The sequence below is a fragment of the Harmonia axyridis genome, chromosome 1 (genome assembly GCF_914767665.1).
Source record: "Harmonia axyridis chromosome 1, icHarAxyr1.1, whole genome shotgun sequence".
Classification (NCBI taxonomy): Eukaryota; Metazoa; Arthropoda; class Insecta; order Coleoptera; family Coccinellidae; genus Harmonia; species Harmonia axyridis.
Genome location: NC_059501.1, coordinates 86,285,620 through 86,311,298, shown reverse-complemented (window position 1 = coordinate 86,311,298; position 25,679 = coordinate 86,285,620). Strand labels below are relative to the sequence as shown.

Below are 25,679 nucleotides of genomic sequence, written 5' to 3'. Positions count from 1 at the left end.
TTTAGTAGAACCAATTACGGTTGAACAATCTTCTCGATAGAGCATTGAGGGCTGCTGGTTCGGTGGAGGTTGATCTTTTCAATGTATCATTATTTCAATTAAAGAATTATTTCAGATCACTTAATAACTTTCATTGATTTTATTTTCTCACTTGATTGTGTGCTTTTTCATGGTTCATTTGGTTTATTTGTTAATATGTGAAATGGCTTGTCCGTATATAAATAAATAAATAAGTACGGGCCAATCACTCCACCAGACCAAATTGAACTCCATACAGTAACTTTTTGTGAATGCAATAGTCTCTCAGCAGTTACATGAGGATTGACACTGTCCCATATGCGACAATTCTGCTTGTTTACACCGAGTGAAGAAATGTGCTTTGTCGCTGAAGCGAATTTTATGCGAAAATTGGAAAAATATGTTCCATGCCCAGCTGACTTCAGTACTTGTTTAAAATGAACATTCAAGGAGGGAGATGTAAATCAAGATACAAAATTCACCATAGCGTGCCCTAAGAGAGACCCAAATATTGTGCGCGTCGAGGGATGGATAAATTTGGATCTTTTCCAACACTTTCAATTACAGCAAGAATATTTTAGGTCGAGCGTGCATTTCGATGACGTATGACATTAGTCACAGATCCAATCTCTTCGAATTTGTCTAGTCTCTTACCAATATACGCTCAGATGGACAATCATGTCGACCACGAAAAGTTAGTCAGTTTTCATAATTTTCACAGTTCCAACAGTAGATAAACGATCCATATTATTGAATGGCTAACCTTCAACTAAATAAATGACGCTTCGGATGACAGTTCTATTCGAAAAAAGTCATTGAAACAGGGAATCCGGACGACGACATGGATAACTCAGTAATACCAAATTTTCAGTTGCCTATTTCATCAAAAGTTCTCGCGCTTCCTGAATCTTTCCGGCAAATCTGCACCTGAACAAGAACCGGCGGCTTCCGCAATCTTTCATCATACATCAGGGAGGCGTATAGCGTAACCCGGGGTGGAAACACAACGCGCGTCCGTATATTTCATCTCGCCGAGCCGTCGACCGTAAGTCTATCCCGGCCTCGGGTGGCAATCTTTACACGCTCTGTCCCAGTTACCCGCGCAGCGATCCGACCCTGGACCGCCGCGGTCGCGTATCTCATATCTTTCGGAAGGGGGTCGAGAACTTTCGTGCCTCGTGTTACGGCCGTTCCGTATTTCTACGGCCTGCCAGACGGATGAGATATCGGATACTTTGAGGGGCCTTCTCGGTTTCTGCGGTGATTTTTAGATCGCGGATGAGATGCGGGACTTATGGGCGTATATTGGCCAATCGATAAATTGGGTGCTTATGACTCTCAAATCTCACCGTGTGGAAAGTATATCACGAAATATTATAGAGGGTTTTACTATAGGGATAATACAATTTGAAAGGGTTTTAATAAAAACGCTGTGTATTAAGTTTTGGAATATCTGTGTCAGTAGCTTATTTGTCAGGGATTTTCACGGTATGAATTTGCGAATGGATGTATTAGTGGCGTTGGATAACGATCACCTTTTAACAACTCATAATACACTTAGCCAAGCTGGTCACGCCAAATACTGAGAATGACTTTGCATCGTCATGCATGACGTCGATGTGGCCGTCGACGTGAGAGCATTTTTCGTTTCCAGTCACAATGCGATGCAGAAATCCCTCCCACCTTTGGCTTGCAAGCAGCTGTTCACAAGCAAACAAACGCAGTTCAACATTTCTTGGCTTCAACTCGTACGGCACCTAATTTCCTCGATTCTGAATCATTCCCATAACTTTCAGGCGTTTTGAAATGGCTTGTTGAGTCACTCCCAATGATGCTGCCAATTCTTGTTGTGTTTGACACGTGTTTTGACCAAGTAATGCCTCCAATTCTGCATCTTCGAAAACCTTCTCTATTCCACCGCCATGCTAGTCTTCGACGTCAGAATCACCGTTCTTGAAGCGTTGAAACACTCTCGGTACGTTCATTCACTAATAGTGATCTTACCATAGGTATTTGAGAGCATTCAATGAGCCTTAGCTGCAGATTTTTTCATATTAAAGAAGAAAATTAAAACCTCCAGCAAATGACGATAATTTGGCTCGTAAGCTGACATGTTTTATCGATAATGACCTTATGATGCAGACACAAATCGACTAATATTTCGATGTTTACAAATATCTTAGCTCATTTTGTCATCTATGACCTATTTATTTCGTCTACCACTTACCGCTACAGCCAGCTATCGCAAAACGACAAAGTTGTACTCTTAATAACATCCAAAGAGCAATGCTTTTTATAGTATCTCAGCACTGATTTTGATTGAAATAATTCCACAAAATGACCTGTTATTGAACAGTGTTTTTGTGCAACTCAAAATATCCAGATATGAACGGATATCCATATTGTGCTTTCAAAAATTAATTGACACACATTTTCATTTGGAATATACATCAAATCTTCGATTCAATATAACGCTTGGACCTTGCCATCAATTGTGGAATACAACATCAGTCAAATGTCCTCAACATGAACTGTTACAAGACTCGATCTTTGGGAGACCATTTTCGATAAATCAACGGCAATATTAGGATCATCGCTCTTTCGCATAACTCCACAAAAAATTACCCTAGGGTGATAATTGCGAAGTCTTTGTGATCAATTAACATCGCCAAAACGAGAAATTACGCGTCCTGGGAATCTTCCTTGAAATGAAGTCAAAATGGATCGTGTTATGTGTCTTGTTGCACGATCTTGCTGGAACCACATCTCTTCCAATTTCGTATCATTATTTTCAGGTAAAAAAAAGCGGTAATCAGTTGCCCTTTATCGATGAGAATTTATGGTTTGAGTGACACCTTCATTTTTGAAGAAATGTACGGATCATTCACTCTATCAGACCAAATTGCACAACATTCAGTTACTTCTTGTGGATGTTATTATCTCTGAGCAGTTACATAAGAATTGCCACTGCCTCATAATCGACAATTTTCCACCGGAAGAAAAATGAAACAATATTCCAAGATTGCTTTGTCGGCTCCAGTCAAAGCGTTTTACGGAGATAAACCCGATTTGGGAAACCCCAAATCACGGTCATTGTTGCCTCCATTATACCGCCAATGAATAGCATATCCCACGGGGTAATCGCAATCCCGGTTTTCGGGGAGGATATCCATCAAAACATCCCATTAATCAAACCGTCGGGCCAACTGGACAACATTGTGTCGCCCGACAATCGTCTCCTAATCTAGATCGACGACGATAATCGCCAGCCTGATCCCCGTACGCGTCAATCGCGCGTCCAAACAACGTTTTATGACGAAAAATACCGCGAGGTTCCATAAAAACGCATCCCCCTACCTCCTTTACCCCCCCTCCTCGTCGTCGAAAGCAATCAGCGGGGCACGTGACCGTTCGGGGCCCGTGTGTGTTTGTCCATAAACATTATAACATAACCGGAGCACCATCTCCGGACCTAATGAAGTGTGTGATGTTTGCACACTAGATGGAGCCGGCAGGGATTACGGTCTGTCGGAGATCACTGCGTTTGTACCGTCGCGTCGACACCGGCCTTTATTGGATTTTTTTTTCGACGCCGATCCGTGCCGATGGTGAAAGTGAGGATCGATCGAAGGTCGTTTTTTATCGGTTCGAGCTGGATTTTACTGATATACACTCTTTTGAGATAGAGCAATACAAAATAATCAATTTCAGACAACAAAGCATGTGTGGATGTAGTCTTAGTAAAGGGTGTTTTTTTTAGAGCTGTAGAACTTTAAATTGCAATAAAACAACGATGGATTATTCGATTGACGTGAATTTTATTTGTCCACAAGATAATCTTGTGGCATTACATTTCACATATGATTTCTGGCATATGACCGCCACGGCTGGCTCAGATGTAGTCCAATCTGGACGTCCAATTTTCGATGACTTTTTCCAACATTTGTGGCCGTATATCGGCAATAACACGGCGAATGTTGTGTTCCAAATGGTCAAGAGTTTGTGGCTTATCCGCATAGACCAATGACTTTACATAGCCCCACAGAAAGTAGTCTAGTGGTGTTAAATCACAAGATCTTGGAGGCAAATTCACAGGTTCAAAACGTGAAATTAGGCGGTGACATGTTGCGCCGTCTTGCTGGAACCACAGCTCCTGGACATCATGGTTGTTCAATTCAGGAATGAAAAAGTTAGTAATCATGGCTCTATACCGATCACCATTGACTGTAACGTTCTGGCCATCATCGTTTTTGAAGAAGTACGGACCAATGATTCCACCAGTCCATAAAGCGTACCAAACAGTCAGTTTTTCTGGATGTAACGGTGTTTCAACATACACTCGAAGATTATCTTCACTCCAAATGCGGCAGTTTTGTTTGTTGACGTAGCCATTCAACCAGAAGTGCGCTTCATCGCTAAACAAAATTCGCTGATGAAAATCGGGAACTACGGCAATCTCATATTGGGCCCATTCGACGAATCTACGCCTTACTCGATGATCATGAGTCTATTCATGATGAATTGCCAAACCAAACTGAGAATAAATCACTTGACAGCTGTTAAATCGGTCACCATCTTGAACATTAATGCCAACTTAAAGTTATATAAATCGAAAAAAACACCCGTTATATAGGTCAAGAGTTAACTACAGGGAAATGTGTTTTCATCGTGGTGAGTAGCGATAGTCCGGTTTCACTCTAGTTGTCTCAAAGTCTATCAACTATTGACCTGAATGCGATATTCCTATTTATCTAAGGTCTTTATCCGTTAAAGCCTTATTCTTTATTATTTCAACCCAGATTTATCGTCGGAAATGAAAAACGATCCCAGTAAACCCAGCAGCGTCCAATCTTGCTCTCCTTCTTTCGTATCCCCCTACTTGAAAGCGGTCCTCAAATCCGAAATATTCAGATGTCCTGGCACACACACGGCATCCCGAAAGACGAGACCTAAGAAGATTACGCGCGGACATGACGGGGTTCGGTATCCAAGGGCGAAATCCGCAGACAATAACAGCACCTTATCCGCGGCATGCAAATATCGGACACTCAAAGAGGCGATACACATTTTTCTACTTCTTCGAAGAAAAAGATTCGAATCTTGAGAGAGGGGGGCCAAGGGGGTTGGGAGGATCAACGGACGACTCGCGAGAGGCACAAAGGTTCGGGCAGTGGACGCGGATTATGCATTAGCGTCGCGACGCTGATGAAAAGGGACGCCTATCGGCAAGAGTGTTTTTTTTTGCTTTTTATTTTCGGTAGTAAACCTGAGGAATCGTTAGAGATATAGAAGAAATTAAAACCTCCTGAAATATTCAGTTTACAAAATGGGAACACTCATAGATTATACATGAAGATGTGAGAAAATTCTTGAAAAAGCTTTTTTTTGTGGTTCCATTCTGATCTTGCCTGAAGTCATACTTTTAGACAGATTGAAACAATATACATTAATCTTTCAATAGAAGGATCCTCATGGAATTTTAATTCTTGCTGAAAGTTATCAGGTACCAGGTGCTGAAAAAAAGATTGATGTTAAAAGTGGAAAATCAATGAGTAGACTCATCCTGACTTCACAATAATAAGTTATAATATCATAGACAATATTCGATTATACACCGATTCACGAGACGTAATTCGCGAAACATCATGAGAGCGCAGTTCGAGTGGTGTTTCGCGAACTACGTCGAGTGAAAAGGTTCGCATAATCGAAATATATTATCTATGCTCGAGTTGGTATTCGTTAAGACTTTGATAATTCAATGGCATTTCACTGAGCTTGACTTTTATTTTTTTGACGAACGTCCAAGAATGTTACTATGGAAATTATGTCAATATGGAAGAAGGCGACACACCAGAACGATTATACCACATCGTCAAGGGTATATCCATTCGTCAATACGACGAAACTATGGGAAATTTACTGATTCTATTGGTTCATCAGAACATGAATCATATAATCAAATTTTTGCCTTCGTTTTCCTTTTCAATTGTGTTGTTTTTTTTCTCACATATTTCTAATAATGTTTCTCTTTTATTTCAGGTTCTTCTACTTGTACCAATTCTCGTTTTATGCCTACCATTATCGTTTCAACGGACAATACAGTAGCCTAGCGCTTATCACTTCTTGGCTCTTCATTCAGGTAAGTCTCGATAATACTCAGAAAAAAAACAAATAATGTAAATCGCATCAACGAGACCAACCCCACTCCTTAGAAACACAATGATTTGTTGAAATTTGGCAACTTTCCGTGGCGCATCCTGTATGGAAGTATTTCCTGAAATTTTCGTAGTAGTTCAAAGCAAATTTTTGAGAATATTTTATAGTATGTAAGCACAAGGAACAAATAGGCCACATAAGGAATAATTATAGTGGAAAAAGAGTATTAGCAGACCTTGTGTTGAAAGGTGGACTTAGTTTATCTGAAAGAAGTTTTCGAGCACGATAGGAGGTATTGGAATTTCCGAAAGAAAACATAATCTCCTCGAATACAACAGTGATCAACATGAACCTCGATTATAACGTCATTGTGGAGACCTTCTAGACTTCACCCCTGAGTGGATAATTGTATATCAACTTCAATAAAGACGTTTATTATTATTACTATTGTAAAAAGAAAATATGGGAATACTTAGTACTCCTTTCCTACAAAATACTAACTCAGAATTTAGAGCTACACCTTTTCCAATTGTTATTCAGAAACCGTAATATACACTGTGTCCGTAAAGAATGGAACAAATTCATTTTTAGCTAAACAGACCATTTTGAGAAATAATCCTCAAACACGTCAATTTCATATTTTAATTTACCGTATTTTAAAATAATAATCCAATATACAGGGTGAATTACTTTCGAGTAATGACGTCACCGTCATTTCTTTTAAATGGAACACTCCCATTTTGTCTCAATTTTCCCATTACTCAAGCTAAGTTGATTCCAAAAATGTATCACATGTTGATTCCAATTGGTACAGGGTGGACGAGAAAGGGGTATCAGATTTTGTCTATCTCCTCTGGTTTAAAAGTTGTAGTGCTAAAACATCGAAATTTGCCCACTCTGTACATATAAGTTCGGAACCTGGCTAGAACGGCCGGGTATTCAATAATTTCGATATTCGGCTTTGTGTGCGTGCGGCGCATTTCAAACAGATGCACCGTTTTGTCCGTCCCATTCGGAAAACATAGTTTTCCTAATCCGCTTAGCGATGCTATAGACAAGCCGGTTTTGTTAGCGAAATGACGCCCGCTCTATCGCGCGCGGATACCGCCCGGGCACCCCCCTCCCGCCCTTCTATGGTTTCGGCCACCCTTTGATCTGTCCGACCGGGCATTCCCCGACTTTTCGCGATATTTTCGATTTTTCGTGCCGCCCGGTTTGCCGCTCGATACAGGGGATGAAATCGGGATATAATCCGGGAGCTGGGTCGTGAATTAAATACAGGGGTTTAAATTCTCGATATTGTTCGATATTCGTTTCTGTGATTGGAGGGACGTAGGGAACGGTATTTTACGTTTGCTGTGATTTGAGAGTCGCTTCTTTGCTGTTGATGCTTTCGATATTTTCAGAGGTTTCTTGTTTACTTTGAGAGGATGAGTGGTTTTGTTGTTTTTTTCTGTGCTTGAAGTTTGGAAATTCGTGGAAGTAGAAGTAATATGCATAACCCGGTTGTTTTATAGAGTGGTCTAAATACTGCGCTCGCGATATTCTGCTGTACAAGGTATTCCAAATAAAGGGTGTTTTTTTTAGAGCTATAGAACTTTAAATTGCAATAAAACAAGGATGGATTATTCGATTGACGTGAATGTTATTAATTCGCAAGATAATCTTGTGGCATTACATTTCAAATAAGATTTCTGGCATATGATCGCCACGGCTGGCTCGGATGTAGTCCAATTTTCGATGACTTTTTCCAACATTTGTGGCCGTATAACGGCAATAACACGGCGAATGTTGTCTTCCAAATGGTCAAGGGTTTGTGGCTTATCCGCTTAGACCAATAACTTTACATAGCCCCACAGAAAGTTGTCTAGCGGTGTTAAATCACAAGATCTTGGAGGCCAATTCACAGGTCCAAAACGTGAAATTAGGCGGTCACCAAATCTTCACTGGAGCTTCACTCCAAATGCGGCAGTTTTGTTTGCCATTCAACCAGAAGTGCGCTTCTTCGTTAATGAACGTAGTGCGCGATACGTATTCCGCACAGAACCATTATTTTAGAAATAAAATTGAACTATTTGCAAGCTTTGTTCAGGCGTGAGTCTATTCAGGATGAATTGCCAAACCAAACTGAGAATAAATCACTTGACATCTGTTAAATCGGTCGTCATCTTGAACAGTAATGCCAACTTAAAGTTATATACCTAGAAAAAAACACCCTTCAGATGTCATGCAATAAGCTTAGGTATTTATAAAAATAACGCCATCGAAATATTAGTCGATTAGTGTCTGCATCATAAAATTATACTCGATTGAACATGTTAGTTTACGTGTCAAATTCTCGTCATTTGTGGGAGGTTATTGGTGAATGAACGTGCCGAGAGTGGTTCCAACGCTTCAAGAACGGTGATTTTGATGGTGGAAGAGAGAATGTTTTCGAAGATGCAGAATTCGATGCATTACTTGATCAAGACTCGTTTCAAACGCAACAAGAATTGGCGGGATCATTAGGAGTGACGCACCAAGACATTTCAAAACGCATGAAAATCATGGAAATGATTCAGAAACAAGGAAATTGGGTGTCGTACGAGTTGAAGCCGTGAGATCTTGAACGGCGTTTGTTTGCGTGTGAACAGCAAAGCAAAGACGGAAGGGATTTCTGCATCGCATTGTGACCGGAGACGAAAAATGAGTTCATTACGAAAACCCCAAGCGCAGAAAATCATGGGGATATCCGGCCATGCCTTCACGTCGACGGTCATACCGAATATTCACGGATTCATAGATGACCAGTTTTTTCAACGCGGGATTCTCACGTTGCTCAAAAGATGGGAGAAAGTAGTGGCCAGCGAAAGAGAAAAACTCCACATATCGTGGTCCAAAATACGAAATACTAAAGTTGATAATATAGGGTAAAATAGATAGTAAACGAAGTCCAGGACGAAGACAATACTCGTGACTGAAAAACATTCGCGATTGGACCTATATGAGCTCTCAACCTTATTGCTTCGAGTCACGCAAGATCGACAGATATATGCCGATATTGTCACCAACCTTCATTAATGGAGGTGGTACTCGAAGGAGAGGAGTGTGAAACGAGCGTCTCTATGGGAACTATTTCACTAAAAATAGAAGGAGTGGAAAGGTCGAGTATATGTATATTCTTTTGAAATGAAGCAATATAAAAATTATCAACCACAAACAACGAAGTATGTGTAGATGTTATCTCAGTATTAACAGAGGAAATGTCATCATATAGGGTGTTTTTTTCGAGGAATATAACTTTAAGTTGGCATTACTGTTCGAGATGGCGAACGATTTAACAGCTGTTAAATGATTTATTTTCAGTTTGGTTTGGCAATTCATCATGAATAGACTTACGCCTGAACAATGCTTGCAAATAGTGCAATTTCATTTCGAAAATAATGCTTCTGTGCGGAATACGTATCGCGCACTACGTCCATTAGAGATGAAGCGCACTTCTGGTTGAGTGGCTACGTCAACAAACAAAATTGCCGCATTTGGAGTGAAGCTAATCCTCAAGTGTATGTCGAAACACTGTTACATCCAGAAAAACTCACTGTTTGGTGCGCTTTATGGTCTGGTGGAATTATTGGTACGTACTTCTTCAAAAACGATGATGTCCAGAACGTTACAGTCAATGGTGATCGGTATAGAGCCATGATTACTAACTCTTTCATTCCTGAATTGAACAACCATGATGTCCAGGAGCTGTGGTTCCAACAAGACGGCGCAACATGTCACACAGCTCGTGCCACAAGCGATTTATTGAACGACACGTTTGGTGACAGCCTAATTTCACGTTTTGGACCTGTGAATTGGCCTCCAAGATCTTGTGATTTAACACAGCTAGACTACTTTCTGTGGATCTATGTAAAGTCATTGGTCTATGCGGATAAGCCACAAACCCTTGACCATTTGGAAGACAACATTCGCCGTGTTATTGCCGATATACACAAATGTTGGAAAAAGTCATCGAAAATTGTACGTCCAGATTGGATTACATCCGAGCCAGCCGTGGCGGTCATATGCCATAAATCATATTTAAAATGTAATGCCACAAGATTATCTTGCGGATAAAGAAAATTCATGTCAATCGAATAATCTATCGTTGTTTTATTGCAATTTAAAGTTCTATAGCTCTAAAAAAAACACCCTTTATATGTGATAGCACTGGTAACCAATCTAAAGGTGTAGATCTAATAGTTCCACTGATAATTCTCATAAAAACGGTAAGCTGTGCATCAATTTCATGAACATGAGCACTATCGAACCAAACAGAACAACAGTATTCAGCAGCAGTAATAACCGAGGCCAAAGCTGCCGTACGAAGAGTGCTGGTATCAGCACCCCATGAAGAACCAGCGAATTTTTAAAGAATATTATTCCTCAACTTTTCAAAAGCCAAATTTTCCAAGTGGAACTTGAAATTCAAAGAAGAATCAAGTTCTACTCTTGTGTATAATTATGATTTTTGGGCTATCGTGTTTTCGTGGGGATCATTAAAACACTGATGGACGACAGACGAGAACTTTATTGTAGTACAGCACTTGGAAACGTCCTAAAACACACTACTAACCCAACTTTTCCCAGTTTCACACCTGGGTTACAAACATAAAATCATATTGTACAGTGCATCCCATTTTGGGTGAGACAGCCAGGTTTCTCGCTTGTTATTCAAGATAAAGCCTTGCGGTTTTCACGTTCCTGTCCTACTTTTTCGTGAAACTCAAGTTGGTCTAATCAGATTTTGCATAACTGTTTCCGTTCGAAAGATACAGGGTGATTTTGGAAATTGATACTTTTCGGACCCCTCCTTTATCTCCGAAGTTAGTAGAAATAATGCTGAGGTAAAAACTACGTCTGAATCAGAATTCTGCGTAGAATCCAGTGGCGTACTCAATATTTTTTTTCGGGGTATGGTTTTGAAGATTCAACACAAACTTATGTTTTTTTTAATGGAACACCATGTGTATCATTATTTCGTTGAATTCGTTATTTTTTTCCCTTCAAAATGATATATGACACTATGTAGGTAGGATGTTCAGAAATGGTAAAAAAACATTAAAACATCAAATAATGATGATTTTTTGTTAATGGGCAATGGATTTCCCATAGAAAAGAAGAATCAATAATGATAACAATAATTTATAGCGATGACAGCTAATTCTGATTGGTTTTTTCCCTCCAATGCCTACTTGATAAAACAATGCTCCCAAATGCATAGTAGCCATAATAACAACAAGGATGTTTGTGTCATCAATGACCTACTACTTTTAAAAATCGAAAGTAATAATCCTCTTATTGAAACATAGAAAATTCATGGCCCATTTACAAAAAATCATCATTATTTGACGTTTTAGTGTTTTTTTAACATTTCTGAACATCCTACCTACATAGTATCATATATCATTTTGAAGGGAAAAAAATAACAAATTCAACGAAGTAATGATATATAGGGTGTTCCATTAAAAAAAATATAGGTTTGAGTTGAATCTTCAAAACCATACCCCGAAAAAAAATATTGAGTACGCCACTGGATTCTACGCAGAATTCTGATTCAGACGTAGTTTTCAGCTCAGCATTATTTCTAATAATTTCGGAGATGAAGGAGGGGTCCGAAAAGTATCAATTTCCAAAATCACCCTGTATCTTTTGAACGGAAACAGTTATGCAGAATCTGATTAGACCAACTTGAGTTTCTCGAAAAAGTAGGACAGGAACGTGAAAACCTCAAGGCTCTATCTTAAATAATAAGCGAGAAACCTGGCTGTCTCACCCAAAATGGGATGCACTGTACACCGTGAATTTCTTCTTCCTTTTCTTATTCTCCAAGTTGTATGCCTGCGCAATGGTATCATGGTGCCTGCAAACTAATTAGGGTAGGAGAAAGATATTCTCTATTGTATCTTTCTGAGAACCTGATTCAGCAGCAGAAAAACCCAAGACCAAAGCTGCCGTACGAAGAGTGCTGGCATCAGCACCCCTCGAGTGAAATCGAATGAAAGTCGAGATTGTTTCGCGAACCTCCCACACCCCCTTGTTAACACTCTAATAATTCAATCCCCTGATGGTCATTGCGGGTCTTCGTAACCCTACCATCGCTGGAGTCGGCGCCTGATGGGAATTCCTATCCAGGAACCCTCCCGCGTGACCCACGCGAAGCCCAATTTCGGCCACCGCGATCCAAAAGCCGAAACCGTCCCCGATCTTATTAAGACGTTAGATGGGAAAAATATCGGAGGATATGACCCTCCACGTCGTTTCTCTCAGCGAGTGAATACTCCGGGGGATTCGGGCTGCCGGAATTGGGTTGATCTTGCGGACCCAAAGAAGGAATCGATTCGATCGGATACTACGCGACCTGAGGATTCGAATACATAGTTTGTTGTTTTATTTTTTTCGAAATTATTGGAAGATTATTTTAACTTTATGGAGAAGTTGTCAGTGAATGTTGCTAGAACTGGAATGAAGCCGTGGTTTAACGCTTTGACGTACCTATCCTCAAACAGTATCGTTAATTGATGCTTATCATGAATTTTTTCTAGTGTAATCTCTTTGTTACAACTCAAAATGCCCGAGCCCAGTCGTTTATTATGATCGTGGTTCTGATCTCTGAATTCACCACAATGAAAGGGACAAAAATCCAGGCCGATCAAGCACATCCTATATTCACAGTATTTTAAAATCTGATTTTTTAAAATATCTACTACCAGTAAAATTTGCATACAATATTTCACAAAAATGGAAATAAAGGTTGTTTTTTTTTAGAGGTATAGAACTTTAAATTGCAATAAAACAACGATAGATTATTCGATTGACATGAATTTTATTTATCCGCAAGATAATCTTGTGGCATTACATTTTAAATATGATTTCTGGCATATGACCGCCACGGCTGGCTCGGATGTAGTCCAATCTGGACGTCCAATTTTCGATGACTTTTTCCAACATTTGTGGCCGTATATCGGCAATAACACGGCGAATGTTGTATTCCAAATGGTCAAGGGTTTGTGGCTTATCCGCATAGACCAATGACTTCACATAGCCCCACAGAAAGTAGTCTAACGGTGTTAAATCACAAGATCTTGGAGGCCAATTCACAGGTCTAAACGTGAAATTAGGCGGTGTCTTTCAATAAATCGATTATGGTACGAGCTGTGTGACATGTTGCGCCGTCTTGTTGGAACCACAGCTCCTGGACATCATGGTTGTTCAATTCAGGAATGAAAAAGTTAGTAATCATGGCTCTATACCGATCACTATTGACTGTAACGTTTTGGCCATCATCGTTTTTGAAGAAGTACGGACCAATGATTCCACCAGCCCATAAAGCGCACCAAACAGTAAGTTTTTCTGGATGTAACGGTGTTTCGACATACACTTGAGGATTAGCTTCACTCCAAATGCGGCAGTTCTGTGTGTTGACGTAGCCATTCAACCAGAAGTGCGCTTCATCGCTAAACAAAATAAAATGGACGTAGTGCGCGATACGTTTTCCGCACAGAACCATTATTTTCGAAATAAAATTGAACTATTTGCAAGCGTTGTTCAGGCGTGAGTCTATTCATGATGAATTGTCAAACCAAATGAGAATAAATATAATATATAAATATAATAATAAAAATAAATAACATATGAAATGCGTTCTTCGTGGAGAAACTCGCGAATTGAGTGAAATATTGTATCACTGATATGTTTTAATTTCCGCGCGCTTCATGTCGAATTTGATAGTTCATGTTGGGGACAAAATTTGCTCACTGACAATGACATATGCTCCCTCTATCTAAGTTTTCTGTTCTGAGGAACTGACACAAGTATTCAGAATTCTGAAAATCCAGTTCCGGGTCTAAAAATATTAGTGCTTCTAGTCTTTAGCAAAAATTTCACCCCGTGTATAGATTTTCAATGTTCAAATTTTAGTAATTGAGTAGAATAACAGAGAAAGAATAAAACTTGTTTTAATCATGATCAACCATCAAATAGTTAAATATTCAAAGAACAAAGTTCAAGTCGTCCAAAAATCCTCAAACCAAACATTCATCACCAACTTTTCAGCAGATCGAAGTCCGTCCTAGACGACTATACCCCGAAAGGGAGTCGAAAAAGTTTCCGTTCAAAAAATACGGGCCAAAGACAGGAAAAAAAAAAGATAGGTTCGCGTACAAACACGGTACAAAGGGGGAAGCGGAAGGTTCACCGGAAGTCGCGACTCGTAACGCTAATGATGTCTCATTGGCGGCGGCCGTCTTGCCGTTCCCGACGCCCGTAGGGGGTTAATTTTTAACAAGGTACAATTTTTCAGGTTCCGATAAAGGGGGGAAAAAGTTTTTCCGGGAAGAACTTGTTCGTTTTCATCGCGTCGTCGATAGCGTCGTTTTTTTCGACGTCGTCGTCGTTTTCGTATACGATGTAGCGTGATGGATACGTCGATTCGTCTTATTTTGCGGTGTAACGAGACTCTGATGTGACCGTTGGTATAATTGGGAGGTTTTGAATGCTTGATCAATTTATTTTTTGTGAAGTTGAACATCTTCAACTCTTTCAACCAACAAATCAAATTCACACTAGAAAGAGGAAAACAATACTTAATTTCATTTTTAGACATCATGGCCATCAGAGAAGAAAATAAGTTGAAAACTAATCGATAGTTATTTGGGGTATATCACGTTTTCGTGGAGATTATTAAAACACTGATGGATGACAGACGAGAACTTTATTGTGGTACATCCCTTGAAAAACCCTTGTACACTCAACTTACTCCATCCAACTCCCCTTTTCCCAGATTTAAACCTGGGTTAAAAACACAAAATCATATTGTACACCGTGGATTTCTTCTTCCTATTCTTATTCTCTAAGTTGTATGCCTGCGCAATGTATCATGGTGCCTGCACACTAATTAGGGTAGGGGAAAGATATTCTCTATTGTATCTTTCTGAGAACCTTATGAATGGGAAAGTTGTATGCACAAGTACCGCGAAAAACGATTGTTACACTAATGTAGGTACATTAATATTAAGTATTGTGACGACAATTTTGGCTAGACACTGACAGTATGTGTAATTGATTTTTGTCGCCACAAATAAAATGATTAGCAGAGGAAGATGTGTTAACTTTCATTCTAATCACACCTTTCCATAGAAGATAATGTTATAAAAAAATAAGATAAAGGGTGCAGGCCACTGCACCCTTTATCTTATTTTATATAAGTGAATATGAATATAATCTATCGACCTGAAAATCTTAACAAAGCTACGAAAGTTTTAAAACCAAACAATTATCCAACTCTGTACATTAGAGCTTGTATTTCAATATCTCAAGATTGTTAAGCTTGTGTTTTATACCTTTTTAATCATTGATAGCATTTTTCATGGATACCGCTGTAGTGTAGTATCCTACAACATGATGGAAAATTAGGGAAAGTTTCACATAAAAAGAAAGATAAAACACCTATTTTGAAGCGGTCAGAACCATTGTATAGCATAACGATAATGGTCTAGAAGATTATAAAGATCGTTTCGATTTGGATTTTCATTATACTGGTAGTCGAATTGCTTTCACGAGGTTTTTGATTGTAGATGTAGAGGTTAGCTTTTTCTAGGATTAAGCTGAATTTTTCTCATCTCACCTGAAACGAATGTGTCAGTGTATGGTCATGCTATAAGTTCTATGAATTTTCGATCTACAGATCGAACCGTGAATATTGGTCGACGTGGAAGCAGGGCGGGATTTTCCTATGATTTTCTGCGCTTGGGATTATCGTAATGAATCCATTTTTCATCTCCACTCACATTGCTATCCAGAACTCGTCTTTGCCTTGCAAGCAGCTGTTCACAGGCAAACAAACGCCGTTCAACATCTCTCGGCTTCAACTCGTACGGAGCCCTATTTCCTTGTTTCTGAATCATTCCCATGACTTTCAGGCATTTTGAAATGGCTTGTTGCGTCACTCTCAATGATCCTGCCAATTATTGTTGCGTTTGACATAAGTTTTCATCAAGTAACGTCTCCAATTCTGCATCTTCGAAAACCTTACTTCTTCCATCGCCATGCTGGTCTTCGACGTCAAAATCACCATTTTTTCAGCGTTGAACCCACTCTCGGCACGTTCTTTCACTAATAGCGGCCTACAATAGGTATGTGAAAGCAATTGATGAGCGTCAGGCACAGATTTCTTTATATTAAAGTAGAAAATTAAAACCTCCGCAAATGACGATAATTTGGCTCGTAAGCTGACATGTTTAATCGACAATAATTTTATGATGCAGACACAAATCGATAAGCTTATTGTATGACATCTATGATCTATTTATTTAGACTACCACTTTCCGCTAAAGCTATCTATTGCGAAATGGCCGGAAGCAAAGTTGTACACCTAATATATATGACAACTATTTGACATTTAGACTATATCCAGCAACAAGACGAGTCTTCAACACTTCAGTCAGTAGTTTAAGGAATTTCTGAAAAATTCTCGGCGTTGCCGAATGTACCGAAAAATCGTGAAAAATCAAGAAAAAAAGAAAAAAGCGACGTTGTCGGTTGTACCGAAAAATCCCCGAATTCCCGTCCATCAAATCCCCACGAAAAACGCGTAACGAACCGATCGCATAATCCTCGCGTAATCCATCGGGGGGAAAAGCTCCCGTTTCGCGTCCGGGAATAATTGGCCGCCGAAGCCGCCCTGGATTCCGTCTCTGGAAAGGGCCGTATCGTGTATCTATTAGCGGTCCATTATAAAAGGGGAATTGTTTGCGTAAGCTGACGTTTCCATTTTCCGGAGACACGCGACTTTTCCGGGAGTAGAGAGAGAGAAAGGGGCCGCTCCACCTCGACGAGCGGCCGGGGGAGAGAGGGAGATACGCGACATGTGGGAGAAAAACAATGTCTCGATCTCCCCTTCCCCCGTTATTTTCCGGAGAGAGAAAGACCCCCCGCGGGGACCCGTAATTCGGGAACCTGGATACGACAAGTGCACACGATACACCCGGGTGGCCTTTTTTCGACGGTTACATTATACCGGATCCGACATTCCCGGAAACCCTTCGGGTCCGGGGAGGTGGAGCCTAGGGGGTGGGTACAGAGAGGAGAATTCGAATTCGGAACGTAAAGTGCGAATTTCGAATCGAAAATCGTTGAGAAGAAGCGGTTAGATAACGAAAAAAATTATAGGAACATGGTGGATTCGAACCTAGGTCTTCAGCGTTGAAGTTCCAGTGCTAACCGCTGAACAATGGATCTTCGGTGGCGAAGGATACCGCACATTTCATTAGGGAAAATGGCATACTGTTAAATTAGCTGAATATTTGATATGTTATAGTTTAAGTCATTCCAAACAAAATGTTCAATAGGCAATAGTTTTTCTATAGGGTAGTTTTGACGTTAGAGACCTTTGAAAACAATAAAACAACGATGGATTATTCGATTAACATGCATTTTATTTATCCCCAAGATAATCTTATGGCATTACATTTTGAATATGATTTCTGGCATATGACCGCCACGGCTGGCTCGGATGTAGTCCAATCTGGACGTCCAATTTTCGATGACTTTTTCCAACATTTGTGGCCGTATATCGGCAATAACACGGCGAATGTTGTCTTCCAAATGGTCAAGGGTTTGTGGCTTATCCGCATAGACCAATGACTTTACACAGCCCCACAGAAAGTAGTAAAGTAGTTAAATCACAAGGTCTTGGAGGCCAATTCACAGGTCCAAAACGTGAAATTAGGCGGTCACCAAACGTGTCTTTCAATAAATCGATTGTGGCACGAGCTGTGTGACATGTTGCGCCATCTTGTTGGAACCACAGCTCCTGGACATCATGGTTGTTCAATTCAGGAATGAAAAAGTTAGTAATCATGGCTCATCGTTTTTGAAGAACTACGGACCAATGATTCCACCAGCCCATAAAGCGCACCAAACAGTCAGTTTTTCTGGATGTAACGGTGTTTCGACATACACTTGAGGATTAGCTTCACTCCAAATGTGGCAGTTTTGTTTGTTGACGTAGCCATTCAACCAGAAGTGCGCTTCATCGCTAAACAAAATAAAATGGACGTAGTGTGCGAAACGTATTCCGCACAGAACCAATATTTTCGAAATGAAATTGCACTATTTGCAAGCGTTGTTCAGGCGTGAGTCTATTCATGATGAATTGCCAAACCAAACTGAGAATAAATCACTTGACAGCTATTGAATTGGTCGCCATCTTGAACAGTAATGCCAACTTAAAGTTATATACCTCGAAAAAAAACATTCAAAATGTTTCGTTCTGAAAAATCCATCTATTCCATTTGCAGATTCATACCGTAAAAATCCCTGACGTAATAATATATTTAAAAAGAAAATTTTTTCAAGGACGTATTATTGAAAAATTTTCAATATTTCTCATCTTTTCTGATGTCTTGAAATTATGATGATCGAAAAATATCTACAAGAACTATAAGACTCAGAGAAAAAAACCTCTGATCTCTTTTTCGAAATAATAAGATATCAGACATAGATATTTTGATTCTTGAAAATTGACTTTTGAATATTTCACTATTTTTTTTATCCGTTATAAGTATCATATGAACGATAAAATTATTAAAAACATTTTCTGCAATTCTTCGAATATCTCGAAATGAATCCAAGATTTATCGAAATATTTGAAACAGCCATTTTTCAAGAAACGTTCTGCATCTTGTGGACGAATCAAAATATCTATGATCTGCTTTCTGATATCTTATTATCAAAAAAAAAAAGAAATCGTGGGTATTTGAAGATTTTCTTCTGAGTTTTATAGTTCTTGAGGTGCTCTAAGCTCTCAGTGAGCATCGAATTTGAGACACCCTGTTAAATGTCTCCCGTTGTACAATGACAAAATAATAATAAGTTAAAGCCAAGGTGTCTCTTACTGTTAATCTGTATGAAATTTTCAGTGCATACAACTTTTTGAGAACTTTTATAATAACAGTCGACCCTCTTTATACTACTACATTTTGACAACTTTTGTAATAACAGTCGCTGCTGTTTATACATTACCCTGTATATCTCAAAAAATGGTCATCGCAAAGTCAATACTGTTTGAGATTTCAATAGTGTACTCGAACTAAGAGAAATGACAAAAAATTGGAAAATTCCACGGACGACATTTTGAATTATGTTTGACTCAGCCTGTATCTAACAATAATTTCTATTAAGAACCAGTATAAAGTTACCTTATGGGTAAGAAATGTTTCTCGCGCAAAAGTTATCCATTCAAGATGTTTTCCTACGAGAAATGTTAGTTCAAAGAGTTGCCATTTTCCAACGAAAATGTATCACGAAATGCAGTCATAGAATTGAATTGAACCCATATTCCACAAAATACCAGACATTCATAAAAACTAATCGGTGAAAATTTTCCATTAGGCTGCTGCCTGGTCCTTTGGATGAATGATTCATATTTTGAGTTATTATTCTCTTGACATAATAATATATTTGAAAATACCAATAACCGAAAGCACTCAGTATATAAAAGCGTGAATATTTGCTCTTTATGAAATAATAAACCCTACAACGAAATTTCAGAGTTCACGTTGAAGAAACATGAAGAAGCATTCAAGAATTCACATTAAAAATATAAATTCCAGTCTTTGGTAACAGTTTTTTTCACCTCATGTAAAGAGAAAACGAAAAAAATTGCACGTAGAAAAAATTCCTCATTGAAACCAACTGCGATATTTACTATAATATTAATCCAAAAAGTCAACTTGATAAGCAGATGATTATTCGATCTGATGCGTCAATCTGAGAACCTGTCACGTTGACTCCGTCATCCAAAATGTCAAAAAAATCGCTAGTATTCCCCCTATCCGAAATGAATGTTTTCCTCTGAAAAATTACCATCCGTTCAACAACACCCAAATCAACAACAGTATAGCAACTCTCATCGAATCCTGGCAGCAAAAGAATTTGACTTATCGCCCTCCCGAAGTCGGGATTTAACGAATCCTGTCAGCAACGAATTTCACTAAGCCTCTTATCGCCTCCAGAAGACGTCGAGGTCTAACGGCTCCGTTTTTTCTTGCAGCATTCTATGGTGTACTTCTTCCACCACTACGAGCTACCGGCGATCCTGCAGCAGGCCCACATCCAGCAGTTCCTACTCAGGACCAATCCGAATCCAGCGCTGTTGGTGCGTGCCGCCGCCCAAAGGGGTCCGGGCGACAGGACGGCGGGCGGGGGCAGCGGCAGGAATACCCCGACGGTGCTGAGTCTGAACCCCATCCGGAGGATCAACCAGTTCCTGAGCACGGTGCGTTCCTCGGTCACGACACAGACCAGCGTCACCACCACCACCCAGGTAGGAAGGATTTTTCATTAATTTTTTCTGAAATTTTAGAATTTTTCTGTCATATATTTCGTTAACTCTAAAGTACCAACCTCAAAACGACCTCCACTCATATTAACTGTTTTTGTAGATTTGTTGGGCTGGTGCTGTGATTGTACCTACTTATTCGAAAATGGTATAACTGAGCTGTGATTAATGATTTTTTTATGGCCGGTTGGGAAATCCCTTCAACGTAACAGTTATACCATTTTCGAATAAGTAGGTACAATCACAGCACCAGCCCAACAAATAGTGACGCATTCAGGAGAAGCTTTTCAACAAATGAGGATTGGTCTGATCATTGAATATGATTTTTCGATGAAAAAAAATATGGATCTTTTTAGTGCATTTCATGGACCCAATAAGCGAAGGTACAACCTTGCTGGTGATCTAACGGCTTGAGTTTTGGTGTTAACTGAACTTTAGAAGCTTTAAGACCTACGTATTTATGCAAAATAGGTTCAATGTAGTTTGTGAAATGCCTCATTCCCAAGATAAAACCTCTGTAGTGACTCGGTTTGCTCAGAGATGACACCATGGTGGTAATGCGCCACACAACTTCGGCCCCGGCGTATTTAAAGGGGTCGACGCGAAGCAGCCGATTCACTTCTCACCCGATGGTGTGGGAAGGTGTGTCTTAGGCAGAGATCGCTGGATAGCCTAACCGATGAGTCCACCAGCGATCTCGGGACGAAACACAATACCCCCGGGAGAGGGCGCACCTAAATATTGGCTCGAGACAGACTCGCCAAACCTCTTATTGAAAAATAAATTGACTGAGTGAACACTCCCTCATTTCGGTGAATAAGATCTGAAGATTTTCCGTAAGGTTTCATTTCCTACGCAACATTCTCCAAGGCTCAGCTTTCCTTCAGCCCCCCCTCCATTTTTTTTTTGTTTCAGGTGGCAACATCCACGTCCAACGAGAACAACACAACATCGGTGGGCACCTCGGCGTCGCCTGCCACCACGAGCACCACTAGTCAGACCAGCGCCGCCTCGCTTGCCACGCACTCGGTGCAGACCCCCGAGGGGGAGTTCGTCAACGAGGCAATTCAGACGACGGAATACCCCCCCAGACCGCCTCCTGGCGCTCCTGACCAACCTTAGGAGGAGGAGGAGGAGGAGGAGGAGGTGAGTCTCGTAAAATACTGCGAGAATTTTTTACTGTACATTTTTCTGGGTTGACCACAGGGAAACGTGTTGCTATGAGAGGTGAGTAGCGATAGACTGGCTTATGTCATCAGTATCAGCATCATCTCTTGCGATCATTGAAATTGCAGCTTACTACTGGTCAATGGATATATTTTGTTGACATGTCGTTCATTCATTCTTGTCTTTTTAATAACGTAGAAAGTGTGATCTAGGCCTGTCGCACAAGTGACAGGCACTTGCATGGAAATCGTACGTTTAGTTTATAAATATTCACTACAAAAAATGAATATTCAAGTTGGCTTAACTCTGACTGGCCTTTCTTATCCTCTCTAGTGATCTGTAAGAACTTACTAAAACATTAGGTGTACGTTTTGCAATAGATGGCTGTAGCCGTAAGTGGTTGTCGAAATGAATAGATCGTAGATGTCATACAAGTAGTTATTTGTAAACATAACGCCATCGATTTGTGTCTGCATCATTAAGCTATTCTCGATCAAATATATCAGCTTAAGAGCCAAATTCTCGTCATTTGCGGGAGGTTTTAATTTTCTGCTTTAATATGAAAAAATGTGCGGCTGAGGCTACTAATAGTGAAGCCGTTAGAAGTGAAAAAAGTTGCCGAGAGCGGTTTCGATGCTTCAAGAACGGTGATTTTGACGTCGATGACCAGCATGGCGGTGGAAGGGAAGGTTTACGAAGATGCAGAGTTGGAGGCATTACTTGATAAAGACCCGTGCCAAACGCAACAAGAAATGGCAGGATCATTGGGAGTGACGCAACAAGCCATCTCGAAATTATATCACAATAAAGCCTCGCATTTCGGAAAGAAACGGCAGAAGCGAAGTTGTACGCCTATGTAACTTTCTATACAATCTTAACTACACTCTACTCCCCCATCAAAAAGAGACGAAATTGGTACATCTCGCCAATTATGTAACTGCCTATTTTAAGCAGTGTGCAACGTTAAACTGTTTAATTTATTATACCGTAAACAAAAAGCACGATCAACAACCAATACGGTTGTATCTGTGAAGCAAATCGCACGGCGAATAACCAATGAGATAAAACCTTTTGTAGTTGCCAGGGAAACGAGTTAATAACAGACTGCATAGCCGATAACTTTTTGACGTTTCGTAATTGTGGTGCGATTTTCCACCAGTTTTTGGATTTACCTAAGTTTTTATGACTCTGGTCATAGAAAAAGTATAGTACACAACTCGTAACTTTTTCTAGTCGTGCGTAATATTCTCCTTGAAACTCTTGTTATGTTAATATACTATAACTTACTACCTGACTCCTCGTTGTTTTCTTCTGCCCATGTGAAGAAAAATTATTAGGTTTTCCACTTAGTTGACAATTTTTTTTAACGTCTCGAATATTTACTATAAAGATATTACTCAATTAACTCTGATTCATGTCTTCTTCAACACCCAACAAGTTAGTTTTTTATTGCACGTGACTAAAGGTATCAACTTCCCAAATTAGATATTTCCATCGTTTTGTCCAGAGTCCCATAAACTATCACAGCATAACTCAACATCGATGATAAAAACAGAGGTTATTCGATTGAAAGACAGGTTTTGCTCTGGCTTTGTATGCGCTGTATAATATTTCTTTCCAATTGTGACTCAGAGGCTAGAAATCTGCCTCATTCCTTTTTTCCATTTGTGGTATGTCAAAAAAATAAATCCATATTGTTGAATGATTTTTCACGATAGAAGACGAAAACGACGATTTGTAGCTTTCAAGTCAGCAATGGGTAGAAAACTCTGGTGTTTGAACGCCATTTGTACAACGTTAATGATTCTGTGGCTTACAATCGAATATCCTCAATTTATATTTGGTTCTATTCGATGTTGGATTATACTGTTAAACCGGTCTATTGCTACTCACCATCGATGACAGCACATTTACCAGTGGTTAATATTAAGCCTAGATTATGCAATTTTCTTATCTATATTCTATGTTGTTTAATATCTCCTTCGAGAAGTGAATCTTCATCTTGTTATTTGATTTTGCAGATTGTTCGTATGTACTTATTACTGTTACCATCGGAGCACTGAACCGAATAAAGCTTGGAAATCGCCTATGGAAGGACTACGGGAACCCGGATGGACAATTTAGTCCTTCGTTATGTGTTCCTGCGCCATATACCAATAGCATGTATCTAGACCGTAGGATATTTGAAAATGGACTAATGTTTTGTATAGCACCACGCAGACGTTCTTACACTCAATCCATTTTATTCTAAACAATATTTTATGTACTGTGAATGGAATTGTGAATGGAATAGAAAAAATTATATATATTTTGTGTGTTTTGCGATCGATCTGTGATTTTTGTTGTTGTTCTGGATCGTTTTTTCTCAGTTCCAGGTTCTGGTTCTTTTGTTAAAAATTTTGAAATGTAAATAATGAATATATATATATGAAAACTTGGATATTGTGGATTATTGGATATATCAATAAAACAGTTGAAATTGAGTTGAGTGTTATTGGAGAGTTGCATCCCCCTCCCTATTTCATGAGTTGCCTCTGGAATCCAGCTGATATTGGTGCGCAACATGTTTCGATGAGAGTGGGATTTTGAATGGAGATCGAAGGCTGTTCAAAAGCAGGCTTGAATATGTTAATATGACGAGGATCCAATCAATAACAAACAGCCTTAACAAGCTATTCAGTGAGTTGTCTAGGTAACCCCAGAAAACTGCTATCTGGACAGATGCTGCTAGTGAGGTTTTTCAATTCGACCTACGCCTTTGTTCTCTTTCAAAGGCGTTCGAAAGAATCTTTGCTTTGTCTCGTTCGCAGAACAGACAGCTTTATTATTTCGTTACGATGTCTGCAATTATCGAATTTTGAGCTGGGAATAGTTTCAAATCCTAAGAATCCGTCCCAAAATTCAATTCTGTCCGCCAGATCGGTTGAATACTCGATAACTCTCGATCAAAAAGACCTAGAAACATCGCAAATCAAATTTCAAATTAAAATCATAACTTTTGTTGCAGTTGTGGAAAAAATTTTAATTTTGTGTGTACCTCATATGACTTTGATTAACAAAAAAAACGCAACAACATTGACTTAGCTATGTTCAAGACAATATTTTCCAAATGGTGCTTATTGTGAGAAACGATTAAGAATAATTTTATAATTTTATTTTCTGAAATGATGAGTATTCAAATGATGATTTTAGGTTATTGCTTTTTTTATGCTAATTTTGTGAAGTTTTATTGATCGGCGATGCTTAAACTTGAAAACCATTCGAGGCATTCGATGTTAGAAAAAATTAGAATTGAAAATAAGGTCTCTTCGTTTTTTTTTGCAACAGTTTGTATATTTCAACCTGAGCAGAATCTGGAGAAATGGTGAATGCAAAAAATATTTCATTCGATGAGAGGTATCTATAGGTACATTTAATGTACAATTTTGAAGAACCCATGAGTCCGGTACAATTCAAAAACGATTTTTTTTTATTGAAAGACGCCGATGGTAATGAGATTGCAAGTGAGCTGATACACTATTAGCATGAGTCAGAAAAAGTAAAGGTAGGTACAACGGTTAATTCGAAATTCATGACTTTAGTATCTTTGTCGTTTACCGAATTCAAAATCCTTTAAAATTTCGGAAATAACGTTATAAAATGACCCAACGTTTATTGGTCACAATTCTAAAAAGAGTGGACGAAATGTTCATGTTCTACAAAAGCCTGTAAAGTGTAGTCAGTTAGCAGCATAATTCGTAAAAGTAACTACTCTCAAGTGAAAACCAAATGAGTTGACAGAAAGTTTAATGGTGGGTTTCATAAAACTTTTATCATGGTGATTTGCTTGATCAAATCATTTCTGTGTTCACTTTCAGTTAATTTCTGACACATTTATAGATTTAAAACTATAATCAACGAGTTGATTATTTATAATAATAATAATAATAAATTTATATATATATATATAATCGGTTTTAGAACGTCCGGCGACGTT

At 39.2% G+C, this 25,679-nt stretch overlaps 1 protein-coding gene across 3 annotated transcripts in view; it reads left to right on the top strand.

The window, feature by feature from the left end:
* The window catches only part of LOC123682146 (membralin), a 115,295-nt gene extending 91,109 nt beyond the window's left edge, over window positions 1–24,186 (top strand). For 2 of the 3 annotated variants that reach the window (XM_045620594.1, XM_045620585.1), the window contains exons 9-12: window positions 6,058–6,157; window positions 20,249–20,521; window positions 21,452–21,682; window positions 23,725–24,186. In XM_045620594.1, coding sequence (XP_045476550.1) covers window positions 6,058–6,157; window positions 20,249–20,521; window positions 21,452–21,658 — 580 coding nt within the window. In that variant the 3' untranslated portion in view covers window positions 21,659–21,682; window positions 23,725–24,186. The remainder of the gene's footprint in view (window positions 1–6,057; window positions 6,158–20,248; window positions 20,522–21,451; window positions 21,683–23,724) is intronic. The other variant, XM_045620603.1, reaches the window with a different exon arrangement.
* The last annotated feature ends 1,493 nt before the right edge of the window (window positions 24,187–25,679 follow it).